Below are 22,445 nucleotides of genomic sequence, written 5' to 3'. Positions count from 1 at the left end.
ATTTTTTCTCCTAAACACTAAAAACTAACTATTTCCCCTATAAGCAAAGTTTTAAAAAATGACATTCCCCCCTTAAAGTTTAGTTTTTAAACTCTAATGTTATTGTCGGTGGTCTCTCCCTTCCAAAGTATTTCTCCCTCCGGTGATCCCTTTCCTCTTAGTTGGATGTCTAATCAACATCAAATCAAGCTAGGGTTTGTTTGAGAAGATGAAAATCTTCTCTTCGTTTGAGAAGGCGATTATCTTTTCAAAAGACTTTTAAAAAGATGATCATCTTTACAGACAAAGATAAGATATTTATATTTGTTTGCAAAGAGAAAGAGTTTTATCTTCCTGGCGGAGATCTTTGTCTTCGTTTGAAAAGACAAAGAGTTTCGTCTTCTTGATAAAACTTTTCGTCTGTTTAGCTTGATTCGACGTCGATTGAATATCCAACTAAGAAAAGAGAGATTGTCGAAGGGAGAGGAAACTTTGGGAGGGAGAGACCACCGACAATGACACTGAAGCTTGAAAAGTAAACCTTGGGGGAAAATGTCATTTTTTAAAACTTTGTCTATGGGGAAAATGATTAGTTTTTTAGGTTTTAGAGGAAAAAAAAGATTAAATTTTAATTTATTTTTAATATTACAAATAAAATGATGATTTTACCTTTGAAACTCACAGACATAATATTTTATAAGTGGGTATTTGAGATTTTCATAATTAAAAGATGAAAACTTGAGATTAGAAGATACTTTGGGTGGGAATAAGTCCTTCGGCGTATTTAAAACTCCCAACCCAGAGTTTGTCATAATTTTTATTTCATAAATTTGATAAATAATAAATAATATATTTTATTATTTTATTTCATAAACTCACACCCTAGAGATGAGTTAAAGAGTTTTGTGGAGGTCACCGGAGAGGAGAGGAAAAAAAATCCTAAATTTTGGGGGGGAAATGCGACTTTTCAACATTAGAAAACTTTATCCAGGGGTAAAATTATTAGTTTTTAAAACTTATATATAAAAAATGATGAATTATATATATTTTAATATTACTGTCAAAATGATGATTTTATCTCTAATTCTAACTGAAAATTTTAACAAAAATTAGATTATGGGTGAGACTTTGGGTTTTTAAAAATAAATAGGTATCAGTTTGACATTACACTATACCTTGGGTTGGACTAAGATTTTTGGCCTTACAAAAATAATGAATCATGTTTCTATTTTCAATTATGGAAATATTATATGATGTTCTAACATAAAACCAGGATTAAGGCTTCCTTTCAATTGTAAATGTGAATTAAAGTGTTATGGCCATGAACATATGTTAAAATTATCACCATATTTTATATTAATATTTATTTAAAATACATAGGGCTAAAATTCTAATAATACACACACATTTTTGTCTACCCGATCTATGCATTGCACAAACTTCTGTCAATAATTCATTTTCATCCAAAAGACTAGAGGATGTCCCAGTATAAGAGGTTGGCCAGAAAACAATCATTGAAAAAGAAAAGAAAAAACTGAAATTTTAAAAGAGAAATTGTTACTTTTAAAACATTTGGTAGAGAAAAGTTGTTAGATTTTTAAACTTAGATAGGAAAGTGATAATTTTTTTAATTTTTTAGCTAAATAATATTTTTGTTCTTAACCCTAATAATGAATTTTAATAAAAATATAGATATTTAAGCTTTTTAAAGTTATAGATATGAGTTTGAGATTTCATCAATCCTTTGGTAGGAATTAGTGGTTCGGCCTAAAATAATAACACTATTGGACGGACATTACGAAGAAGAGAAAAGGCCCATAAACATGAAGGGTCCAAATACTCATTGACAGTGACTGACCCAATGGAGCAATACCTAGAAATGAGCAAGGACTGACTGACGAGTGGGAGTGGCAGAGAGATGGCAGGAGTAGGAGCATTTTGGGGGACAAGGGCGATGGAGATTGTGAAAAAACACGATTCTGGTGGACTTGTTTGGAAGAGAATTAAGCTTACTTCAACTCGTAAAGCCAACGCCAAGAAGCGTCTTCTTCGAGTTTGGCAGGTACATTCTTACTCTCGTTTTTTTAATTTCCAGGGTTTATGCTTAACAATCAATGTAATTATTTAAATTAGTTTTTGTTTTGGACTAATATGGCTTCAGTTAGATCATTGGGTTATATTGAAGCGCCCACTAGTCTGTATTGGTCTTTATAGAATGTAAGATAAGAGCTGCTGACAATATGCGAATTAGAAATTTGTTCACTTACAAGTCTTATTAATGTGGTGAACTTTCACTTTAAATTAATTGTCTTAGTTATTGTATATCGTACTATTAGATTTGAGTTTCTATATTTTCAGCATTAAAAATATAGCATTCTTGGTTTAATTGGTGCACATTGTTTGATTAATTCGTATTTTTTACTATATTTTTTTAATTAGGATTTGCTTTCAAATTTTTCTTGAGAAATTTTGTTTTGGCTTAATTCTGCAATTTTTTGGTAATCTAGATATTTGATTGGATTATCACATTGGCTGGATGAGTCTGGCTTTACCTGGGTTGGAACTGGGAATAGGTTTCTCTACAGTATTGTTATATTGTTTCTATAATAGTTCTTGTGTTTTAATGTGATACAGAGTGGATGGTTGTTTCAAGAATATCATGATATTGATTTAGAAGAATAGCTTTGGGAATTGAGGTTCTCATTGCCTGTCGTAAGAGCTTGAAGGTTAAGGTCAACATTATCTAGGTCTGTTAGATGAAGACAGTGTTCTACAGCACAGGGCTTGTCAAAATCATACTAGTTTAATCTTTGAACACTTTACTTCAGCTGTCATAATCATAACTTATTGAGTGAGCATAGTTATGGGAAGTTAGTAGTACTGATGCATAGTGAATTATACAAATGAACCTATGAATTCTGTGCTACAGCTTGGCTTAATTAAATTAAGGTTTCTGGTATTTTTTTTGTCCAGTAGCCCTCTGTTTGTTGTCATGCCGAGGTCAGGTTGATTGGATAACATATGAATCCACTGTGTCTACTTTTCATTGTAGTAACTCTTTTTTTCCTGGACTGAGCTCTTGTATTTTTATTTTTTTTGCTCAAGTCATAATTTTGTTTTCTGTTATTGATTCTGCGTTTTTGTTCATGAAATTAGCAAAATGTTTGTAAAATACCTGACTCAAACATAAGCCAAACAGCACATGGAATGCATGTGCTGCCATCAGGAACATGAAGCCATGATTGTTGGCCGCTTATAATTCTTGTGCCTTCCTTTGTCCTAGCCAGGACTAAAGCTCACACATTGAGAAGCCCTGTGCAATAAATCTGCACTCTAATTCATATAAACTCAACCATGAATCTTCTTATTATTTTGTTGCTTGACCTCCAAAATTTGCTTAAATCTTGGTTCATGTTATCTGATTTAAGTATTTAGGAATTTATGTGCATCTCTTAGGTTATGTTAACTCTTAATATGTGATATTGGCCTGTTTTTGAAGTTCTGGAAATGCCCTTTTCTTTCAGAATGAAGCTGTCCTAAGGGCATGTGCAGAACCACCACCTTCAAAAGCTTCAGAGCCTAGTGCCAAGGGAAGTGATGAGAAAGATGGTGGGAGTAGCTAAGTTGAAAGAAAATCTGAGTAAGACTATTAGATGAACCTGGAGAGCAGGTGTTTTGTGATTCCTGACTTCATGATGCCAAATATTTTTGTTATGTTTCAAATTGAAAATTAGTTCAACCTTGTAAGTGAACTGTATTTTATCTTTAATAGAACTAATTATTAGTTTATGAGGTTCCTATTTTGAGCAAGGATTAGTTGTAAAGCTTGTATAACGCATTGGATCTAAATCAATTGTGATTTTGTATGCTCCAACTTCAGTGACTACTGAAGCTAGGTCAGACGGCCAACCAATCTCTTCTTGATAGTCGACGATGAAAAACTCTTATTGGTCCACTCTTGCACTCCCCTTTAATGGAGTCGATAACAATGAAGAAGTCGGTCTAAATAATGAAAAAGTCTGTATGCTCATGCTAATGATTTGAATTTTTGCCTTGAGGGTAAACTTATTTGAGGCTATGGAATGTCTTCTACATTCCTTTCTCTTTCGGCCTTAAAACTAACACTTTTTTCTCAACAGGAGCATATAAAAGTCTATATAATCACAAATTAAATCACATGTTTGGATCGAAAATTCAAAGGACCTTGTTTTTTCAATAATGGAATCTTGAGTAGAGTCGTTAAGATATTAGCTTTCACGTGTTTGATTGAACCAAGGATTAATTGTTTTACTTAAATGTATTTGTGTGGCCTTGCATAATGCTGGTCCATTTTGTTGATGGATGGACGGAATCATTTATCTTTCATGTGGTCATAAGAAGGATAGCAGTGAATCTTGTCATAAAGATGAAGTGGTCCTGTTTTGCATTGAATTGAAAATGGGCCTGGATGGTAACATGGGTATAGAACCACCAAAAGAGAAGTTGAAAATTGAAAATTCTATATAGTGCAAGAAGATGGAAATTGACAAGGATGAAAATTGGGAATAATTGGCTAATGAAATGTATACTTGTCAATGTAGGTTTGAGATTTATGGAGCCTGGCGGCCAACCCATCAGTCCAATTCCAATTCCAATTCCAACTCCAACTCCAACTTTCCCTTCTTGCACGCAACCATCACATGTATAATTCCTCTCCTCAAAGTATTCACATAATGTCCTTTTGCTTATAAGGCTTTTATGTTATGTACGGCATTCAGATTGAAAAATCGAGACATGTTGTGGCACTTGTCTTCTTGCCAAAAATGTTGTACTTGATCGGTTAGAAAGTAATTTTAGTTGAAATTTTTGTTAGGGTTCTGCGGGCTGTTGTTGCAAGTACAATGAACCTTTTCTTATGTCAATGAAGTCAGCAATTTGATGCAATATAAAGATAGACACAGGCAAGCAGCTGCAGAAGAAACATTGACCCAATAATCTCAATTTCTAGACGGTTCATTTGAAATTGGGTTAGCTTGCATTAATTGGATTCCTTTTTAATGAAGGAAATGGATTGGTTTAAGATTGATTCGACCATAGACACATAGGCTGGTTGTAGAGGAGGATCTTGATGTCTATGTGAATTAAATTTAATTAAAATAATAATTAAATGTCATTGTTGCAGAGACACAAAGCAAGCAAACCCTTGAAACCTAAATTTGTCTTAGCAGAAAAAAAAAGTGGTTGGTTTAGGAATTGGTCAACTTAAATAATTGTATTAAATGAAATGTCAAAATTACCCACATGAAATTATGCAAATTTCTTCAAGGAATTGACCTAATCAGAAGCATCAGGTGAGGCTAAAATTTTGTGGTCTAGCATGACGGGCTGTCCACGTGATTGACAAATTTTGTAACCCAAGTCAGCAATCCACAAGACAACCCAATTCAATCACAAATCCTAAAAACGAAATCTTGTGTTTTTATTTTTATAAATAAATACATATTATATATATATATATATATATATATATATATATATTATTTATTTATATATGTTTATTATTTTTTATGAAAGAAAAAGTGACGTAGAGAAGTCCAACAGCCAACATTTGGTAAATAATTGTAAGCCACTGTCGCAAGGAACTCTCTATCTGTCTATCTATGTAGTCGGCTTATTTATTTATTTGTTTTCCACTGGCAGGCTAATATTAACTCTCACTTAAGGACAATTAAAACTCTTAATCAAATATTAACAAACAAATTATATGCCGTCCCTTGTCTGTCGGGAATCCACTTGGCATCATCTAGACGCCTTGTGACCCAACCGTCTTGCATTTGCATATTAATATGATATCATTTTATTTTCTCAGCTGACAACCCACCTTACAAGTTTCGTTTTTATTACTTTTTTATAATCAATTGAATGGATTTTTTTTTTTTTATTATGATTATCAATTTTCGTCCTTTGAGTCAACTGGGTACTGGCCCTTGCATGTTTGACACGGGTTTGATTATCAATTTATATTTAAAATAATATTATATATATTTATTTTTAAAAATATATATAAATATATATGATATATTATCAAATGATTAAACGTTATCTTATATTTAATTAAAAATTATTTAAATATTTAATATTATATATTAAATATATATATTTATATATTTAAAATAAATATATATAATTTTATTGTTGTATTTATTAACTTATTTCCGAGTTCAAATTTCAGAGTTAGTTGAATAATTAGAGGGGGGAAAAGGGAAGAGAATCCTGAACCCCTCTGTTTTCATTTGAACGGATATAAAAGTAAAAAATGGTGAGCTTCCTTGTACTACAAGTAACTTAGACCATTTAAATTATTACCTTCTTTGACAGCATAGTGACAACTTAATAATCTTGCAGGGTTGTACAAGCAATCTTAAAATTTTGAAAAGTCATAGCATCCATTTTCAAATGCTGCCAATCCCCAGAGTTGATTTCTTCTAGCTCTAAACTTTCACCAACTGGTCTTGTAAATTTCACAAATTTTAGGTTGCCCTAAAGTTCCTATATCAACACACCTACCCTCCCAATATATTTGTATTTTGTTAGATGAAGAGGAGGACCATTGTAACCAATGTTGTAGAAAATATGTGAAGAATGTTTGTTCCTCTGAACCCATTTGTCAGTGTTGTAGAGTGTATATGAAGATTTTGACTTGGAGCAGGAGGCTTATGTTTCTTGGAGATTCCATTTTAGTTTTGATACATATTATAGTATCAAAGAATTGGATTTCTTTGGTGTAAAATTGTTGCGTTTTGCTAGATGCAAAGCTGATTTTGCCAATATTATATGCTCATTCGTGTGCTCCTCCTAAAAGACTTCTCTTTTACAAGTTAAAGACTAGGCATATATACATACGCCTTCTCTTTCAAAACTTTCACCTTCTTTTTTCTATCTTTGTTTTTCTTTTCCTTTCTCTATTGTCTTTCTTCCAATTCTATTCCTTCAAAAATTTTGCCTTTTAGTATCATATCGGCTCTGCATGATAAACCCAACGGAAAGGGGAGACATCAGAGTATAAGGAAATGCTGGAAATTATATTACTGATAACAACTAATGCCGATTTTTTGTTTTGGCTTTTCTTTCATTGGTATCTCATTCTGTAAAGTGATAATCTGAGAAAACAGAGGTGAGACTTAAATGACCAAACATTAGATTGCTAAAGGGTTATTCTGATTTTCTAATCTTCAGATCAACAATTACTGGTACAGCAACTAAAGAGGGAAATTATAATTTATAATTTGTTTACTGTTTTCTTCTGAAACAAGGGAAGCTATTGCAACTACTTTCTTCGTGATCATCTGATTCACTTGAAGAAATTTCAGTGATTCCACTTGTTCCAGAAGAAGAGGAAGTAGGAGCCAGATTCAAGTCAGCTCTCTCTTTTCTCATGAAATCATAGAAAACTGGCTTGCTGGTCCTCAATTTACGACCTCCATTAACATTGCAAGTTTCCGCATCCTCATTTTTAGCACTCCTTTTCTTCAAGAATATCCGACATAGGACCCAATTTTCAACTGTCATCACAGGGCTCTGCGCATATTTTAATTAAAATCATTAAATGACCAAATGAAGCATAACTTGAAAGTCTGTAACTTGCAATCTGTTGAATTAATTATGAATCGCAGGACTTGTGAGATTGAAAACCCACCTGGATTGAGTTTTTATTTTGAGTAGTCTCTGAAGTAACAAGCCTATATTCATGCATAACCCAATCAGTTCTAGAGCCATGTGGTGGCTTTCCGCTATAAAAAACCAAAGTTTTCTTCATGCCCACAATTTGGTTGCCCCTGGAAGTTACAATTTTCCTGTCAAGTCCAGTGGCCTTCCAATAACCAGAGCCAGTAGCTCTGTTGGATCTGTTTCCATTTGGGTATTTTGCTTCCCTTGTGGTAAAAAAGTACCTCTCTTGCTTCAAATCACCTGAACACACGGACCCCGTGTACCAAAATCAAACAACTTTGTTTATCTATAAGCCAAACTAAAGATGCTAATTACGCATGTAAATTCACTAACCTGGTAAATCCCAAGGATCAGACTTGCAAACATCGACTTCAGGAATTATAGAGGCAGGCAAGGGGAAAGCGAAAACCTTGCGCTTCAAGTATTGAACAACCAACTCTTCATCAGTGGGATGAAAACGGAACCCCGGTGGCAATCTTAAAACTCCATTCTTAACAAAATTAATCTTTTCCATCTTCAAAAAAACACACACAAATTAAAGCAAGAAATTAAGAAAGCCCTTGTAGTTGCAGTTGTAGCAGCAACACAGCAGCCGCCAGTTCAAAGTGTTGAAATCCAATTGAGGCAGAATCCAAAGCAAGAGATAAAAGGTTCCAATACACGTACCCTCAAAGTAAATTAAAGACAGGGAATAAACATAATCAATCAAACAAGAACAAGGAGGAAAGAAAGCTAGAAGGTGAAGAGGTTGGTTGGCATATTGAGAGGGAAAAGGGTGGGTTCTTTATATTGCGAAGCAGAGAGGGAATAAACAAGGACGACCCATTTGGCGTAAAAAAGACTCAAACTCCTTTAATCTTTGACGCCACATTATTATTAACAATACGTTTAAGCAGTGAATTTGTGTCTCTGGGAAAAGGTTAAAACTTTTTTATTGAAACGAAACCGAATGCTTTTGGTCTTTCAGCTTAGCTGAGTATGGGAATAACCGCAGCTGTTAAAGCTCTCCTTTTTATTCTGTTTTCACTTTCTTTTTTTATTTCTTTATGTGTCCGTTCCTCCTTAAATTACTATTTTACCCTTATCATTTAAAAATATAACAAGAAGTTGGAGGGTGGGAGGGGTAATTTAGTCCTGGCACGCAAGATGGGTCTGCAAGAAATACGAGATGGGGGGTAATTTGGGGATTTGGTTAGAAAGAGACGGACTAGAGTGGCTCTTTGATGGCTCGTAAGGGTGAAGTCACCATTTGTCATGGTCACAGCTGTAGGTCACGAAAGCTTTTCTTGAAAATTAAAATGAAAGTACGGAAGTAACCCTGAACAAATGATGTTGTTAGTTGCTTGTTTTAGGATTCAACAACACTTTCACGAAATGTCTGCAGTTTCACTGAATCTCAACTGACGATTTCTATTCCCATTTTTAACCTTACTTTATTTCACACGCTAAAACTATTTTAATCTTAAAATTAAAATATGGAAATTTCATTAACAAAACTTCCATTTTCAATAACAATTCCCCTCTCCTACAAAACTTGACAAAGGTTGAGGAGAGTTCAAGTTAATTCCCATAAAATTATACTGCTAGATTCTCACACCACCCAATACCATAAAATATAAATTTGATATTTCAATAAGGCCAAAGGACTATTTCCCACCCAAAGTATGCGTATTTCTCAAATTTTTTCTCATTAACTTTGAAAATCTTATTTACCCACCTATAGACTATTAAAATTAACTGAGTCCCTTAGTTATATCATTTTTCTCCCTAAACCTTAAAAACTAATAATTTCAGTCCAACCCAAGTTTTAAAAAATAGTATTTTCCCCCCTAGGGTTTCTAGTTTTCAGATTCAATTTTTTGATGTCGTTTCTTCCTCTCCAACGACCTCCAGGTGACGATTCTTCCTCTCCGGCACGGTCTTCTTTCGGTGGCTCTCTTGGGAGCGGTCATCGATGAAGACAAGTTATCTTCGTCGAGAAGAAAACAAGTCGTCTTTGTCAACGACGAAGACTCCTCATCGTCGTCGATAACCACTCCCAGGAGAGCCATTGGAAGAAGACTATGTCGGAGAGGAAGAGCCATCGCTGGAGGTTGTCGGAGAGGAAGAAACGGAACCGAAAAATTGAATCTGAAAAATTGAAAATCCTAGGGGGAAATACCATTTTTTAAAACTTGAATTGGAGAAAATTGTTAGTTTTTAAGGTTTAAGGGGGAAAATTAAATCAAATTTAAGTTTATTTTTTATAATACAAACAAAATGATGATTTTACCCTTGAAACCGTTAGGTTTAACCATGCACGGGTGGGTAAATGAGATTTTTAAAGTTAACAGAGGGAAACTTGGGAAATGCGCATACCTTGGGTGGGAAATAGTCCTTTGGCCTTTCAATAATAACATTAGGATATTATAAATTATTAGATTGCATACGACATGGGTTCAATTTTTCTTTAAAAAAAAAGTATTTTAGTTAGATTGTCACATGTTTTTTAATATTTCTCTTCTTATAACAAAATTGAATGAGCATTTTTGACAACTAACATGTAATGTATATAATTTCGTGAGACATTGGTATTTGTATAAACAATGTATAGTATATGATAGCTTTGATATAATACTCAACTTTTAAAAATTGAAATAAACTTGGATTCTTATGTGTAGCGTGGAATATTGGTGGTTAGATTTTGTTCTTAGAATTGGATGTCATAAAAAGCAATGAAAATGTTATGATATGATACAATAAATGGAGAAGCATAGGCTAATATTTTAATTTCGAATGGAGAGTTGCCCATATATAAAAACAACGGAGGAGGAAGAATCTTAATTATTTCAAAATTATTTCTATTAATCTATACTTGCATAAATTCCTGAATGTTTATCACCCAAAATAATTTTAAAAAAATAATAATATTTAATTTATGTAACAACCATATATGAAAGGTTAGTTGTTGAAAAAGAAAAATCTTATAACTAAAAAAATTAAATATATATTTAATGTAAGACATAGAATTGTTTAATAAGAAAAATAATATGGGTTGGATAACATGCGTATACAAAATTCTCAATTCTATTTTTCCTTAATGTTTGAAACTTTATAAAAAAATTATTAATTTTCAAATTTTAGATTAAGAAAAATTATTAGATTTTTAAATATAATAAATATAATAAAATTTTAATATTTAAAATTAAATAGTAATTTTATCTTTAATATTAACAGTAAATTATAATATAATAATAAATTTTTAAAAATTAATGAATATTAGTGTGAGAATTCATCTAACCCTAGGTGGGAAAAAGTCTTTTTAGCCGAAAAAGAACTCTGAAAGATATTGAATTCTAGACTTTAATTATATATTTGTTAAAAAAAAAAATAGGGGCATTATTGTCATTTAAAAGTGGGTTTGGCCTGGTGAGAGATAAGGACGGGACCTACTTGCCTCCAAAACGACGAGCAACCCCGTCCGACTCGGGGTAACTGACAAAAACGCCAGCTTCAAACAATGCCCCATGTAAAGATTTTCTCAATCTTCTTGTCTCACTATATCGGGGTCAGATGGCGAGTTTTAGGAGAAATCGTCTATGAGAATCTCTTTCGAAAAGACACATTTGCCCCTTTGACATTGCTATTTGCTACTTGTTCTTTGCTTTTATATACCCATTTTTTGGTAGTATTAGCTCTGAATTTTCTGTCATATAACATGTAAATTTGCACTTTTTGCAGCTTTTCATAAGCCCTTTAAACTTTAAACCTGTGGATATAATCCCAATTATTATATATTTCTTTTATTAAAGAAAAAGACTTGTTCCTTAAGCTGCTTGAAAGTTAATGGCATAAGGGACAAAAAAGTAAAGTGGAGGGTAACGTGGGACAGTTAAGACTTAGTTGAGCAGGAGCCTCAAACATTGACAAAAGACGTAGGCTGATTCCGTATGGAAAAGGGCAACTCCTTCTTTAAAAATTATCAAAATCTCAGGGACTAAATTGAAAAGAATAATTAAATGATAACCCTAATTGGGGCTCAGAATTTTTTGCATTTCATTTCATTTTTGTTTCATTATATTATATTTAAATAAATTGTCGAGAGTCAAAAGGAGTTTGCGTGTGGGTGTAGGAGAGGGTTTTAAGGAGTAAGAGAGCAACGTCAAAGGCCGCAATTATTGTTTTTTGAGTAAAATATAAAATGTTATACCTATTTTAAATATACAAATATATATATTTATATATATTATTTTATTTTTAATTTAAAATTATTTAAATATGTAATAACGTATTTATTTATATATTTAAAATAAATAAATATAAATTTATTGTTTTATAATTTTAACCATTCTTTTTTTTTTTCTAATAATGACCTTTTTAGTTTGGTATTGAGTTTGGGTCATTTTTCTTATTTTAATAATTTGGTCATGGTTTGCTGAGAAGCGTCCCATTTTTTCAAGAAATGGGGCGGGTTTCATTTGACATGGGTAATTTTTCTCAATAATAAATATATATTTTCAATTCAAATTATGAGTTTGGCATCCACATAAAGGGGCTGCCATGGCTTCTCAACCATAAAAGTGATAAAAAAAGCATTCAGATTGCCTTTAAGACAAACATAATTACCTAATCAAGCCTTAATTTAATTACTAAGTACTAGTAAATAGACAAATGATGTTGAAATAGTGCTGGAATTCTTTATTTCAATCATTTATTTATCATACATGATCTGTCATGTGGTTACTTTCCTTGTTCACTGTGACTATGATTCTGATATTATAAAATAATAATAATAAAGAATTGGGTATCTAAATAGTAGTACGTATAATTTGATTCAAATTATAAAATTAAATTAAATTATTTAAATTATAGTTAAATTTAGTTTGATTTATAAAATAATTTAGTTTAAGTTAATAAATTTTTAAAAAATAATTAACAAAATCGTAAATTATATTTTTTTAAATACATATATATAATTATATTTGATAAAATTTTTTAATAAATAATTATATGTATAACTTGTATTTTTCATATTTATTTTGTAATTTTTTTACATGTTTATATTATATTCTAGAGAACTATTATTTAATTAATTTTATTAAATAATATATATTTAAAAGTAAATTATTTTAATATATTCAAATTGTATATTTTCAATTTGACTCGATAAGGTTTAAAACTTAAAGTGGAAAAAAAAAAATCCTCACAAGGAATCATATAATATGTATATCACCCAGTCATATCGCCCACTTATGCATCAATTCATGAAATACTTTATTATTATTTTCTATGATTTATTGTATTTTAAATATGAAAAACCCAATTAGAAGAGAAAATCAAAAGTGACCATAGATGTCAAAGTTGACCCTAGTGCTATTTAATCATTCATTCCTTTGCCTTTAACAAGCCAAATCTTTTTTCATGGATTTATCAGTAGAATATGAAAAAATATCAGCATGATTTCTTCAATTTAAAGCAAGATTTGTCAACATTTCAGTACACAACAGTTAACACAAAAACAGGTAGCTCCTCTTTCTTCAAATAAAGGCAAGTCATTATTTTAGGAAATCTGAAAACATCATTAAAACTTTAGACTAACACCGCAACTTGCAGATGATGTAGCCGATTGCTGTCTTATAATTTATACAAGTAACCTGCTTTACTTTACTACGCAAACCCTTTTTCCAATAAGACCCGTGCCCGCAAGGCCTCAGACATTTATTTGATTTTCATTCACTTTGGCAACTGTCGGGTCCAATCCGGCAAGCAATTTGCCAATCCAATAAAATCTTTTCTTCCAGGCTAATTATTTCAATGGGTTTACTAATTTCAGCTTAGGCTGGCTGACAACCGTCTGTGCCATCCGTTCCATAATTGACTCAAAATAACAAAGAGTATGCGTGTGATATTCTTCAACCTCAAAACACAATTTGTCAAAATGAGACGGTCTTCAAATTACAAGTAATTATTTTCTTCTAGACTTACGGCTGCCTACCAGAATTGTATCTTAATCTCTTCATTACTGACTAATCCATCGTTAGATTTTGATGCTTCTACGTATAATCGTATATGGAATTTACATAGTAGAGAATAAGTGTGAAGTGGGAAATCTGCTTTCACCAGCTTGGAATCCAAAGCTGTATCACACAAAGCTACAATGTTCTTGTTCTTGTTCTGTAACTTCCCTTCTTCTTCAAAACTTACAAGCTGCAAATTCTGTCCCGAGAAGCATATTGCATCTGTCTTTTTACTTTATTCCAGCCTTTTTTTCATGTAATATGTAGCCACTTTATTATCTGTGCCTTTGCTATTAAAAAATGGGACAAAGGACTATGTCTCATCCAAATTTTAACTCAATCTAAAAAATATACCCATAACAGATAAAAAATTCAAATGTCTACCCATTTCTAAACTACTGTTAACTTTTTCATTAAATACAAAGGTAAAATTGTTATTTAACAATAATATTAAAAATATATAATTTTATCTCATTTTCTCTTTCAGATTTTAAAAAATTAATATTTAACTCTCATATCTGAACATTGAAAAGTGACTCCCCCCTCCTCCGACCCCAAATCCCTAATTTTATTTTTACCCTCCCTCCAATCACCAGTGACCGACGTGATTAAAGGTTAAACGATGAATGTCATCCAGAATGGCTGACTCTCCATCATCCTGAGATCTGGATGAGAGAGCGTACTCTCTCGTCATCCAAATCTCTAGACGATGCTCCTTTATCCAGATAGTGTAGATCTGGATGACAAAACAAAAACTAGATTTTGATGATACTTGTTGTCTAAATTTGGATGATGATTGTCATACTTAGGTTACGAGCTATAAGTATATATTTATCATTTGCTGTAGGTATATATTTATCATTTCAACAAAATTTGGGTGGGAAATTGTCCTCTTCCCTAAAAAATGCAACTCTACAACTTTTCTTTCGTTGCTCCAACACGGGTACCTGCAGAGTTCCTACTTTCTTTACAAGTGTCAATAAAGAATTCCCGACTTTACGGTTGAATTTATGCCCCTTCGTTTTTCTGTTGGATTTGTACTGGTATTTGGGATGGGCTCAAGTATGTAAGAACTTCAATAGATGGGCCTAAACCAATCTACGGTCCAGTGACATTCCCTTTTGGGCCTAAGACCAAGCCATAGCATTATTGATATCCAAGGAAATGTACAGATGCCGCTGTTAAAAGAGTATTTCAGATCGACACTTCATGAGAAGCAGGATGCATCATCATTTTTCGTTTCGAAGCTGAGCTTAATTCAATAGCCCCTGCAACAGAAATTAACAATCCTGAAAGATTTTATTTTTCTGCATTACTTCTTAGTAAATACATTACAAACTTACCAAAACATGAAAAGTCTTTAAGTAACAGCTTGTTCATACTTGAGTGGACTACAATCAGTACAGATGAACAAAAAAGGCTTTCATTTACAATGGAATTGTTAAAAAGAAGACTAGTGTTTTGGGCGCATCTGTAAGTGTTTAATGCCTTCAATTAGACTGGATCGATTCTGGGATAAGCTTTGTAAAAACAAATGAGAGTTCATCCTTTGAGATTTGGGGCTTTGTTTTTAGTAGCATCTTTCCATCCTCTCCAAACAAGCTCTCTTCTTCACCGTTTACATTGCTAGTTAAATCTGTGACTGCCTCTGTGGTCTCTTGAACAGGGAAAAAAAAATCAACCCTTCAACCCCCATTAAACGTTCGGTTTCAAGAACACCACCTCACTGTGCAGACGTCAGAAACAAGTATTGTCATTTGACTTGGCGAAATTCCACGTCAAATTTAACTTCTTAGAATTAAATCAAGTTACAAGAGAAAGCTTGCACCCTTTGATTCTTGCTATTGCCCCTGGTATTAAAGAGAGCTTTTACATCAGATACAATCCCTTGCAAGCCACCAACCATGCACACCTTAATGGCCTCATCCAAAGAACCACTTCTTACATCTGTATGAGTTCCTGCCCCTCCATTGGTCGAGAAACATACCTGAACAAAAGAGCAGCACCGGGATGAAAGCTCAAAAACAAGACAGTCTGTCCTTGGCATACTCAAATACCACCTGCTCCTTAAAAATCTTAATACATGTATTAGATTAATATATTAGGATTAATACGAACTAATTTGGTCCATGTGCAAACTCTCCACTCTATCACCAAGGATAGCTTGAATAGTGTTAGCCTAGAATCTCTAAGTACGAGGAGGTACTGAGTTTAAGACTCGACAAACTGATATTAAGATAAATTTTTTATTTATTTGGTGAACTAATTACGGGGAACCTTAGACCGGCACTCCAACTCACCGGAAACTAATCGGAAAACCAAATTTGAAGAAAGAATAACCGAAAGAAACGATAGAAAACAAATTAACCACCTGAACAGCAAATTCAATGAAGTCCATCTTTGCTTGCAACATCATTCTCTTCAGTTTGTCTGCGTAAAATTGGCAGACACACGTTGTCCGAAGTGAGCCCTAAAATTGGCACAATGGGCTTTGAAGCGAGCGCTAAAATTGGCAGGTCCAGAAATAAGATGTCCGAAGGTCCAATCCAGTATATATTAGTTCACTAACACACGTTGTAATTTTCCTGCACAATTACAATGTTATCCTCTGAACTCACAATGATTGTTAATAATGAATCTTCTAACATGTAAATTATGAATGAAAGTACTGTAATTTATTTTTTATTATTGATTTTTTATTATTTAATTTGTTAATAATTTTTTATTATTAAATTGATTTGATAAATAATATATGAAAATTTTGATTATTTTATTCCCTTTAATTATTAAAAAATTATTAATATAACCATAATTTTAATTAAAATTTGTCTTAATAAATTTAGTTTAATATAATAAAGACATTTAAATAAAATTACAGTTTACCATTTTTTTATTATTACAATAAAATACAATATTTATTTAAATTTATTAATCTTTAAAATAATATATCTTTATTATAATTTTTTTTATAAATTTATTATACTTGTATATTTAAAATAGATATATATAGTTTTATTGATTAAAAAACAATATTGTATTATATGGAAATTAAGAGGATAACTTGGGATATATGATAAATGACTTCCTTCCCCTCTGAAATGGGTTATGAATTATTTGATCAAAATTAAAGGGGTGTATATGAAATTGACCAAATCTTTAAGAGTTATATGAATATAATCAAAACTCAAAATTTAATACTAAAATGAGCACCTCCTTCGATATAAACAGTAATATGTTGTACAAACCAACATTACAACCAAACCCTACATTACAAATTTTATTTTTACACTTTCACTCAAATTCCAACATCGCGAATCCAAAAAAAGGGAACAAGTTTTATTACGTTCAGACATTTGTACACATATTAACTCAAAATTTTTTTTATTTAATGATTGTGTTTTTTATTTTTATTTTTATTCGATAAGTTTATAGTGTATTTCAAAATAAAAAAATGATTGAAATGATGTTTTTAATAATAAAAAATTGTAAGGGGTTAGATGTTATTTTACATATACAGTCTTTTGGTTGATATTTTACATATAAAGGGTTATTTTTATTTTATCATAGAGATAATAATATTTTACATCAAGTAATTTAAGTGATAAAAACGAGAGTTTTATATATAAAAGAACATAAATCAATAGATGATATTACACACACAAAAAAAGAGAGAGAGAGATATTTTACCAAGCATTGGTAAATTGATAATTTTCAACATTCTAATTGCATTTTTTAAGGATTATATTTGTACATTTACTTATAAAATTTTGGTTAATTTATTTATGAGTTTTGTTATTGTTTTTATCTAATATAAATTACAAGTGTTAAGACATATAACTTTCTATTTCCTATTGGTGGCTTTTAAAAGAGGGTTTTTCCTATCCTATCCGAGGCTTAGTCTTTGAGCTATGCACTAAAGTAACACTTATTTATTAGTCATTGGTTGTATGGTAATCAAATTATGTATCAGATTGTATAAATATAATTTTTTGTATAGTATATCACATACTGTATCATATTATAAAATACGTTTTAATTTTAACAATCATGAATAATCAAATAATAAAAAATGCTAATTGTTACATCATTATCTCATATAACATCACAATTATTCTGTAAAGTTTTAAATTTTTTATTTACACTTCTACTCCATCATCACATTTTAAAAAAATATATCAATTAATATTAATAATATATCTTATATAATATATATTATAAGATATAATATATTTTTTTAAAATATATCATTATTTATATATATTTTATTATATCTTATAATACATACAACATATAGGAAAATATTAATACTAATATTTGGTTGACATGATTGACAGAGGATCTACCAATTAAAGGTTTGTAAAAAATGATGTAATATATATTAATAAGTGGGATATTACTTTACAGCAGTAATCCAAAAACAGTAGAGTATTCAATTTGATAATTAAATGATTGGATTAGAGAGTTGTGTACGGAAGCTTATACGATGTATTTTTAATTAATAACATTTAATTTTGCAGGAATTTCGGCGATCCAGCTCACGCGCAATTAAAATTATACATAAATAGAACTACAAATTTGGATCAACCACAAGATACAGAATACATCTTTTCTTTCAATTTTCCAGCTTGCTATCATTACCTCATCTGCCTCAATAATCAAATGATATTGGTCTGAGTGGGGATCCAAAACGACACTAGAATCGAATTTTTAATTGACTAAACGTTCATATCTTGTTTCTGATGCAAACAGCCAGCTAGATTTCTCAATCAGAGGAGTCTGAGATGTCTTCAAATCCAAATATATGAGTTCCACGCGTTACTTGTTCATCACATATCAAATAATATAGCTAATCATATAGTCATATAAATCAATCTCTGCTTGCAGTTCCATGAATGTTGTCATGCTGAAGAAGCGCATGAGTACTTTAGCATTATTAACTGCAGAAATCAGTAGAAATGAAGGGCTAAGTACTGAAATAGAGAAAGAGAGGTATGAGTGAATTATCTGGGGAAGCCTTTAATCTCCACCTGGCATACGTATACAAATAAGATGACGATTGGTATTATGTTATAAGTTTTGTCCATTACTTAGAACTTGATATAACTGCAGAAAAAAGAAAGGCTTTAAATAAGAAAAAAGTTACGAGTTGTTCATCATCCTCTCACACACGAAACCCTTTTTTCCCTTTTGCTTTTTCATGAACATTATCAAACAAACAGAAATACAAACAATAACAATAACCCCATCTAGGGCTGACGCTGCTGGCGTGTTTTGTTTACTTGTTCATCTTTCTCTCATTAAAGAAACTGTTTTTAAGGTGTCTGCATTTTGAGAGGCCACGTGAATTTTTTTTTTTTAATAATTGGGATCATCCGTATTTATTGGAAAATAAAAAAACTCAAGACACAGTAATCAGATTCATAACCATTACACTCAATGATCAGACATACAACTATTATATTAGGTAACTCAAAGTTTTACAAACGTAAAAAAAGTTTAAACTCAAGTCTTTACCTTAGATGTATTTATTAAATAGGTAAACTTAGGACATAATGATTGACTCCACAATCATTGTACTAGGTAAGTTAAAGTTTCACAAATATGATAGAAACTCAAATCCAGATTTTTTATTTTAAAAATTTTAATATTTCACTAGTTTTACTAATCTTTAGGGAATAGGTCATGTGTCAAAATAATCAAAAATAATTTCTCAAACTATTTTGTCACGCTTTTCTCGTGGCACGTGCCTCCCTTATTACGCTTCAATATAATGTTAAGAATTACAGTAAGTAATCAGGTATATGTTACTAATTGGAATTCAAATATTGGAGTCTGAAATGGTGAAAATGGGTTAAAAAGATTAATGGCATATGGTTGGAATAAGTGACACGCGACTAGGAGAGGCACGTTGGGGGGGGGGGGGGGGGGGGGGGGGGGGGGGTTGCGTGGTGTGGGTGTGGGGGGTGGTGTGAAAAAATAGTTGGGTGAATGATTTAAAGCAACGCCACCTACTAAAAGCTTCTCTTGTCATGCAACAAGAATGAGTTCAAGACGCACACTCTCCTTCTTTTTCATTACTATATATGCCAATAATTTGTATATAAAAAGCCGCTTCCTAAACCTACAAGGGCCATCCTCATTGCATTCGAATCAGTTTTGCATGCGATTTTGAGGGTGCTTCAGAGCCAGAAAGAGCCAGCTAGGGTTCTGTTTCAGCCCCTGCTGCTTTCATCTTCTGTGAAACTTTTGTTTTAGAGAGATGGCTCTTATGGGTATCAGCCACCATCAATGGGGAGTTGCATTTGGCGTCTTAGGTATATATACATATATACAACCTTACCATGCATATGTCTTTCTTCATTTTTCATAATCCTGCTCTCTCAAAGACTCACCTTCTTAAAAATCCCATTAATCTCAATACAGCCTTCTTGTATTTTAATCTCCAATCTGTCCGTAGTTCATATTAAGTTACCAGTCTGTCCATTTCTCAGCTAGTTTGCTACACAGCACTATACTTTAATATAACACATGCGAATCATTTTGAATATTATATTTGTTTGGTAAATTTCAGGCGGGCATGTAAAAGATGATCAACTTTCCTCATAGTAACATATCTATTGCTTATATTTTATGCACAAAAGTTAAAACTAGTGAACCATTAAAAATGTTTATTAGTTAAAATACTGTTCAAGCATACACATAGATTGTCGTTGCAGTAATAATATTTGTTTATTGTTATATGAATTCATCTAATAAAATTTTTTTTTGGATTGATCGATGGCAGGCAACATCCTCTCCATTCTTGTGTATCTTGCTCCTGTGTAAGTATAAATTTACCTTTATTAGCTTTTTCAATTTGAAAAGAAACGGAATATTATTTACATATACGCTTTGATATGAGAAGAAAATGATTAGCTATACGCTTTTCACAGGCCGACATTTTATCGTATTTTCAAAAAGAAATCAACCGAGAGTTTCCAGTCCTTGCCTTATCTTGCGGCGTTGTTCAGCTCATTGCTATGGCTCTACTATGCATTGCTTAAAGAAAATGCCTTTCTTCTCATCACCATCAACTCTTTTGGATGTTTTGTAGAGACCATTTACATCATTATGTACATTGTTTATGCACCAAAAGAGGGCCGGGTAATCAGGATGGAAAACGGCACTGTTTATTTATTTATTTTTTAAATTTCGTGACTATCAACAACAATCAACTTACCCTATTAATTATATGGCTGCAGAAATCAACTATCAAACTATTTGCTATAATGAACCTGGGAGCCTTCTTTTTTATCTTCATTGTTACGCACTATCTTATTCATGGTGATGATACTCGGATACAAGTTCTTGGTTGGATTTGTGTTGCCTTATCAGTGAGTGTTTTTGCAGCACCCTTGAGCATTGTGGTGAGTACTAATTAACAACCAAACTCGAAAAGATCATTTTTTGGGTATTTTATACTTATCATTCGGTTAATTGATTAATTGTTTTGCAGGCACAAGTTATTCGAACTAAAAGTGTGAAGTTCATGCCATTCAACTTATCATTCTTCCTTACGTTGAGTGCAATTATGTGGTTCGGCTATGGCCTTTTCCAGAAAGACATCTGCATAGCTGTAAGTTGTTTAATCTTCCTTCGTATTTTGGCTTTTATTTCATCTGTAACATTAAATTTTCTCATATTTTGTTTGTTTTTATAATACTCCAGCTCCCAAACATCTTGGGTTTCGTCCTGGGATTACTCCAGATGATCCTTTACGCGATTTACACGAAAGCCAGTAAGATCACAGAAGAGAAAAAGCTACCTGAAGAACCCTTGAAGAATATCGTTATACTTGGCACATTGGGAGCTTCTGAAGTATATCCAGTTGATATTCCAGTCGAAGCCAAAGTTAATGGAGATATTTTGATTGAAGAGGCAAAACACAATGAACAAATAGAGGAGCCCCAGAAACCGAAGATAAGCTTGGAAGTAATTTCGAAGGATGGCGTCCAACAAAATGAAATATGCGTAGCTATTTAATCCCCACATACTTCTCACACAACAAAAGAAGCTTTGTGTATTTCCCTTTCCTGTTATTTTTTTTGCACTATATGCACGTATGAATCGAAAATGAAAGCTTAATTAAGCTACTCTCATAATTGTTCTTTGTTTTGTTCAATAACCATGTCACAGATACAGTTGCTGTCCAAGTTTGTTCTTATGCATGCTGTTCAGTTTCTTTATAATCTACAGTCTATTTAGCTATTTCAGCAATTGCAAGATAGAAACATAATATTTCGTGCGTTCAATAGTTGACAATTGGTAGCTCATGAATCTTGATAGAAGCATCAATGACTTAGATACCCCATAGAAACTAAGGAGCTACACATGAACAAGCTGGACGCTTGGAATCAAAATCGTGAACCCAGGAAATCCACTTTGATATTTGATGGACCCATTTCAAGGACGGTCTATGTTGCACGAGTTGAAAATTCATGCCCCAATACAATGCTCCACCTATGTTATGCCAGATGGAACTCACTACGGTACTCCATTTTATATTGTTGTACCTTGCGGATAAGCTCAAATTCAGCAAGCAATTATCTCATCTCCGCGAAAGAAATTAAATAATTCATAAGGAATTTTAATATAATATGGAAGTGACGGAGATCTTTGATGCCAAATTGTTAAAAGAAGCAACAAGTGGCAAGAAGGCAATCAGACAAGATAAAAAGCAAAAACAGTGTTAGGTAGAAAACGGGGTTGTTTAGAAAGTTTGCG

At 32.1% G+C, this 22,445-nt stretch overlaps 3 protein-coding genes and 1 long non-coding RNA gene across 5 annotated transcripts; 2 read left to right on the top strand and 2 right to left on the bottom strand.

Annotated features, from left to right (window-relative positions):
• Nucleotides 1-1,822: 1,822 nt before the first annotated feature.
• LOC123216023 lies at nt 1,823-3,768 on the top strand. The gene is made up of 2 exons (XM_044636369.1): nt 1,823-2,041; nt 3,504-3,768. The coding sequence occupies exons 1-2, from the start codon at nt 1,898-1,900 to the stop codon at nt 3,600-3,602; spliced, it is 243 nt and encodes an 80-aa protein (XP_044492304.1). The 5' UTR covers nt 1,823-1,897; the 3' UTR covers nt 3,603-3,768.
• Nucleotides 3,769-7,021: 3,253 nt separating this feature from the next.
• LOC123217328 (NAC domain-containing protein 83-like) lies at nt 7,022-8,511 on the bottom strand. The gene is made up of 3 exons (XM_044638294.1): nt 8,020-8,511; nt 7,655-7,926; nt 7,022-7,536 (listed from the first exon to the last, which is right to left on the bottom strand). Exons 1-3 carry the CDS (start codon nt 8,198-8,200, stop codon nt 7,249-7,251), a joined length of 741 nt encoding a protein of 246 aa, XP_044494229.1. The 5' UTR covers nt 8,201-8,511; the 3' UTR covers nt 7,022-7,248.
• Nucleotides 8,512-14,510: 5,999 nt separating this feature from the next.
• Nucleotides 14,511-16,455, bottom strand: LOC123216154. 2 transcript variants are annotated; one of them, XR_006502198.1, is made up of 3 exons: nt 16,054-16,383; nt 15,026-15,669; nt 14,511-14,950 (listed from the first exon to the last, which is right to left on the bottom strand). It is a non-coding gene; the product is annotated as an uncharacterized LOC123216154 (long non-coding RNA). The 2 variants fall into 2 exon arrangements; XR_006502197.1 differs by lacking the exon at nt 14,511-14,950 and having other exon boundaries at nt 15,040-15,669; nt 16,054-16,455.
• Nucleotides 16,456-19,804: 3,349 nt separating this feature from the next.
• On the top strand, nt 19,805-21,874 carry LOC123216544 (bidirectional sugar transporter N3-like). Its single transcript, XM_044636986.1, has 6 exons — nt 19,805-19,996; nt 20,467-20,503; nt 20,615-20,825; nt 20,924-21,088; nt 21,178-21,297; nt 21,390-21,874. The coding sequence occupies exons 1-6, from the start codon at nt 19,942-19,944 to the stop codon at nt 21,702-21,704; spliced, it is 903 nt and encodes a 300-aa protein (XP_044492921.1). The 5' UTR covers nt 19,805-19,941; the 3' UTR covers nt 21,705-21,874.
• Nucleotides 21,875-22,445: the final 571 nt, after the last annotated feature.

Source organism: Mangifera indica, chromosome 5, assembly GCF_011075055.1.
Source record: "Mangifera indica cultivar Alphonso chromosome 5, CATAS_Mindica_2.1, whole genome shotgun sequence".
In the NCBI taxonomy this organism is placed as follows: Eukaryota; Viridiplantae; Streptophyta; class Magnoliopsida; order Sapindales; family Anacardiaceae; genus Mangifera; species Mangifera indica.
Note: the sequence above shows the minus strand (reverse complement) of the source record. Positions and strands in the feature narration are given on the sequence as shown.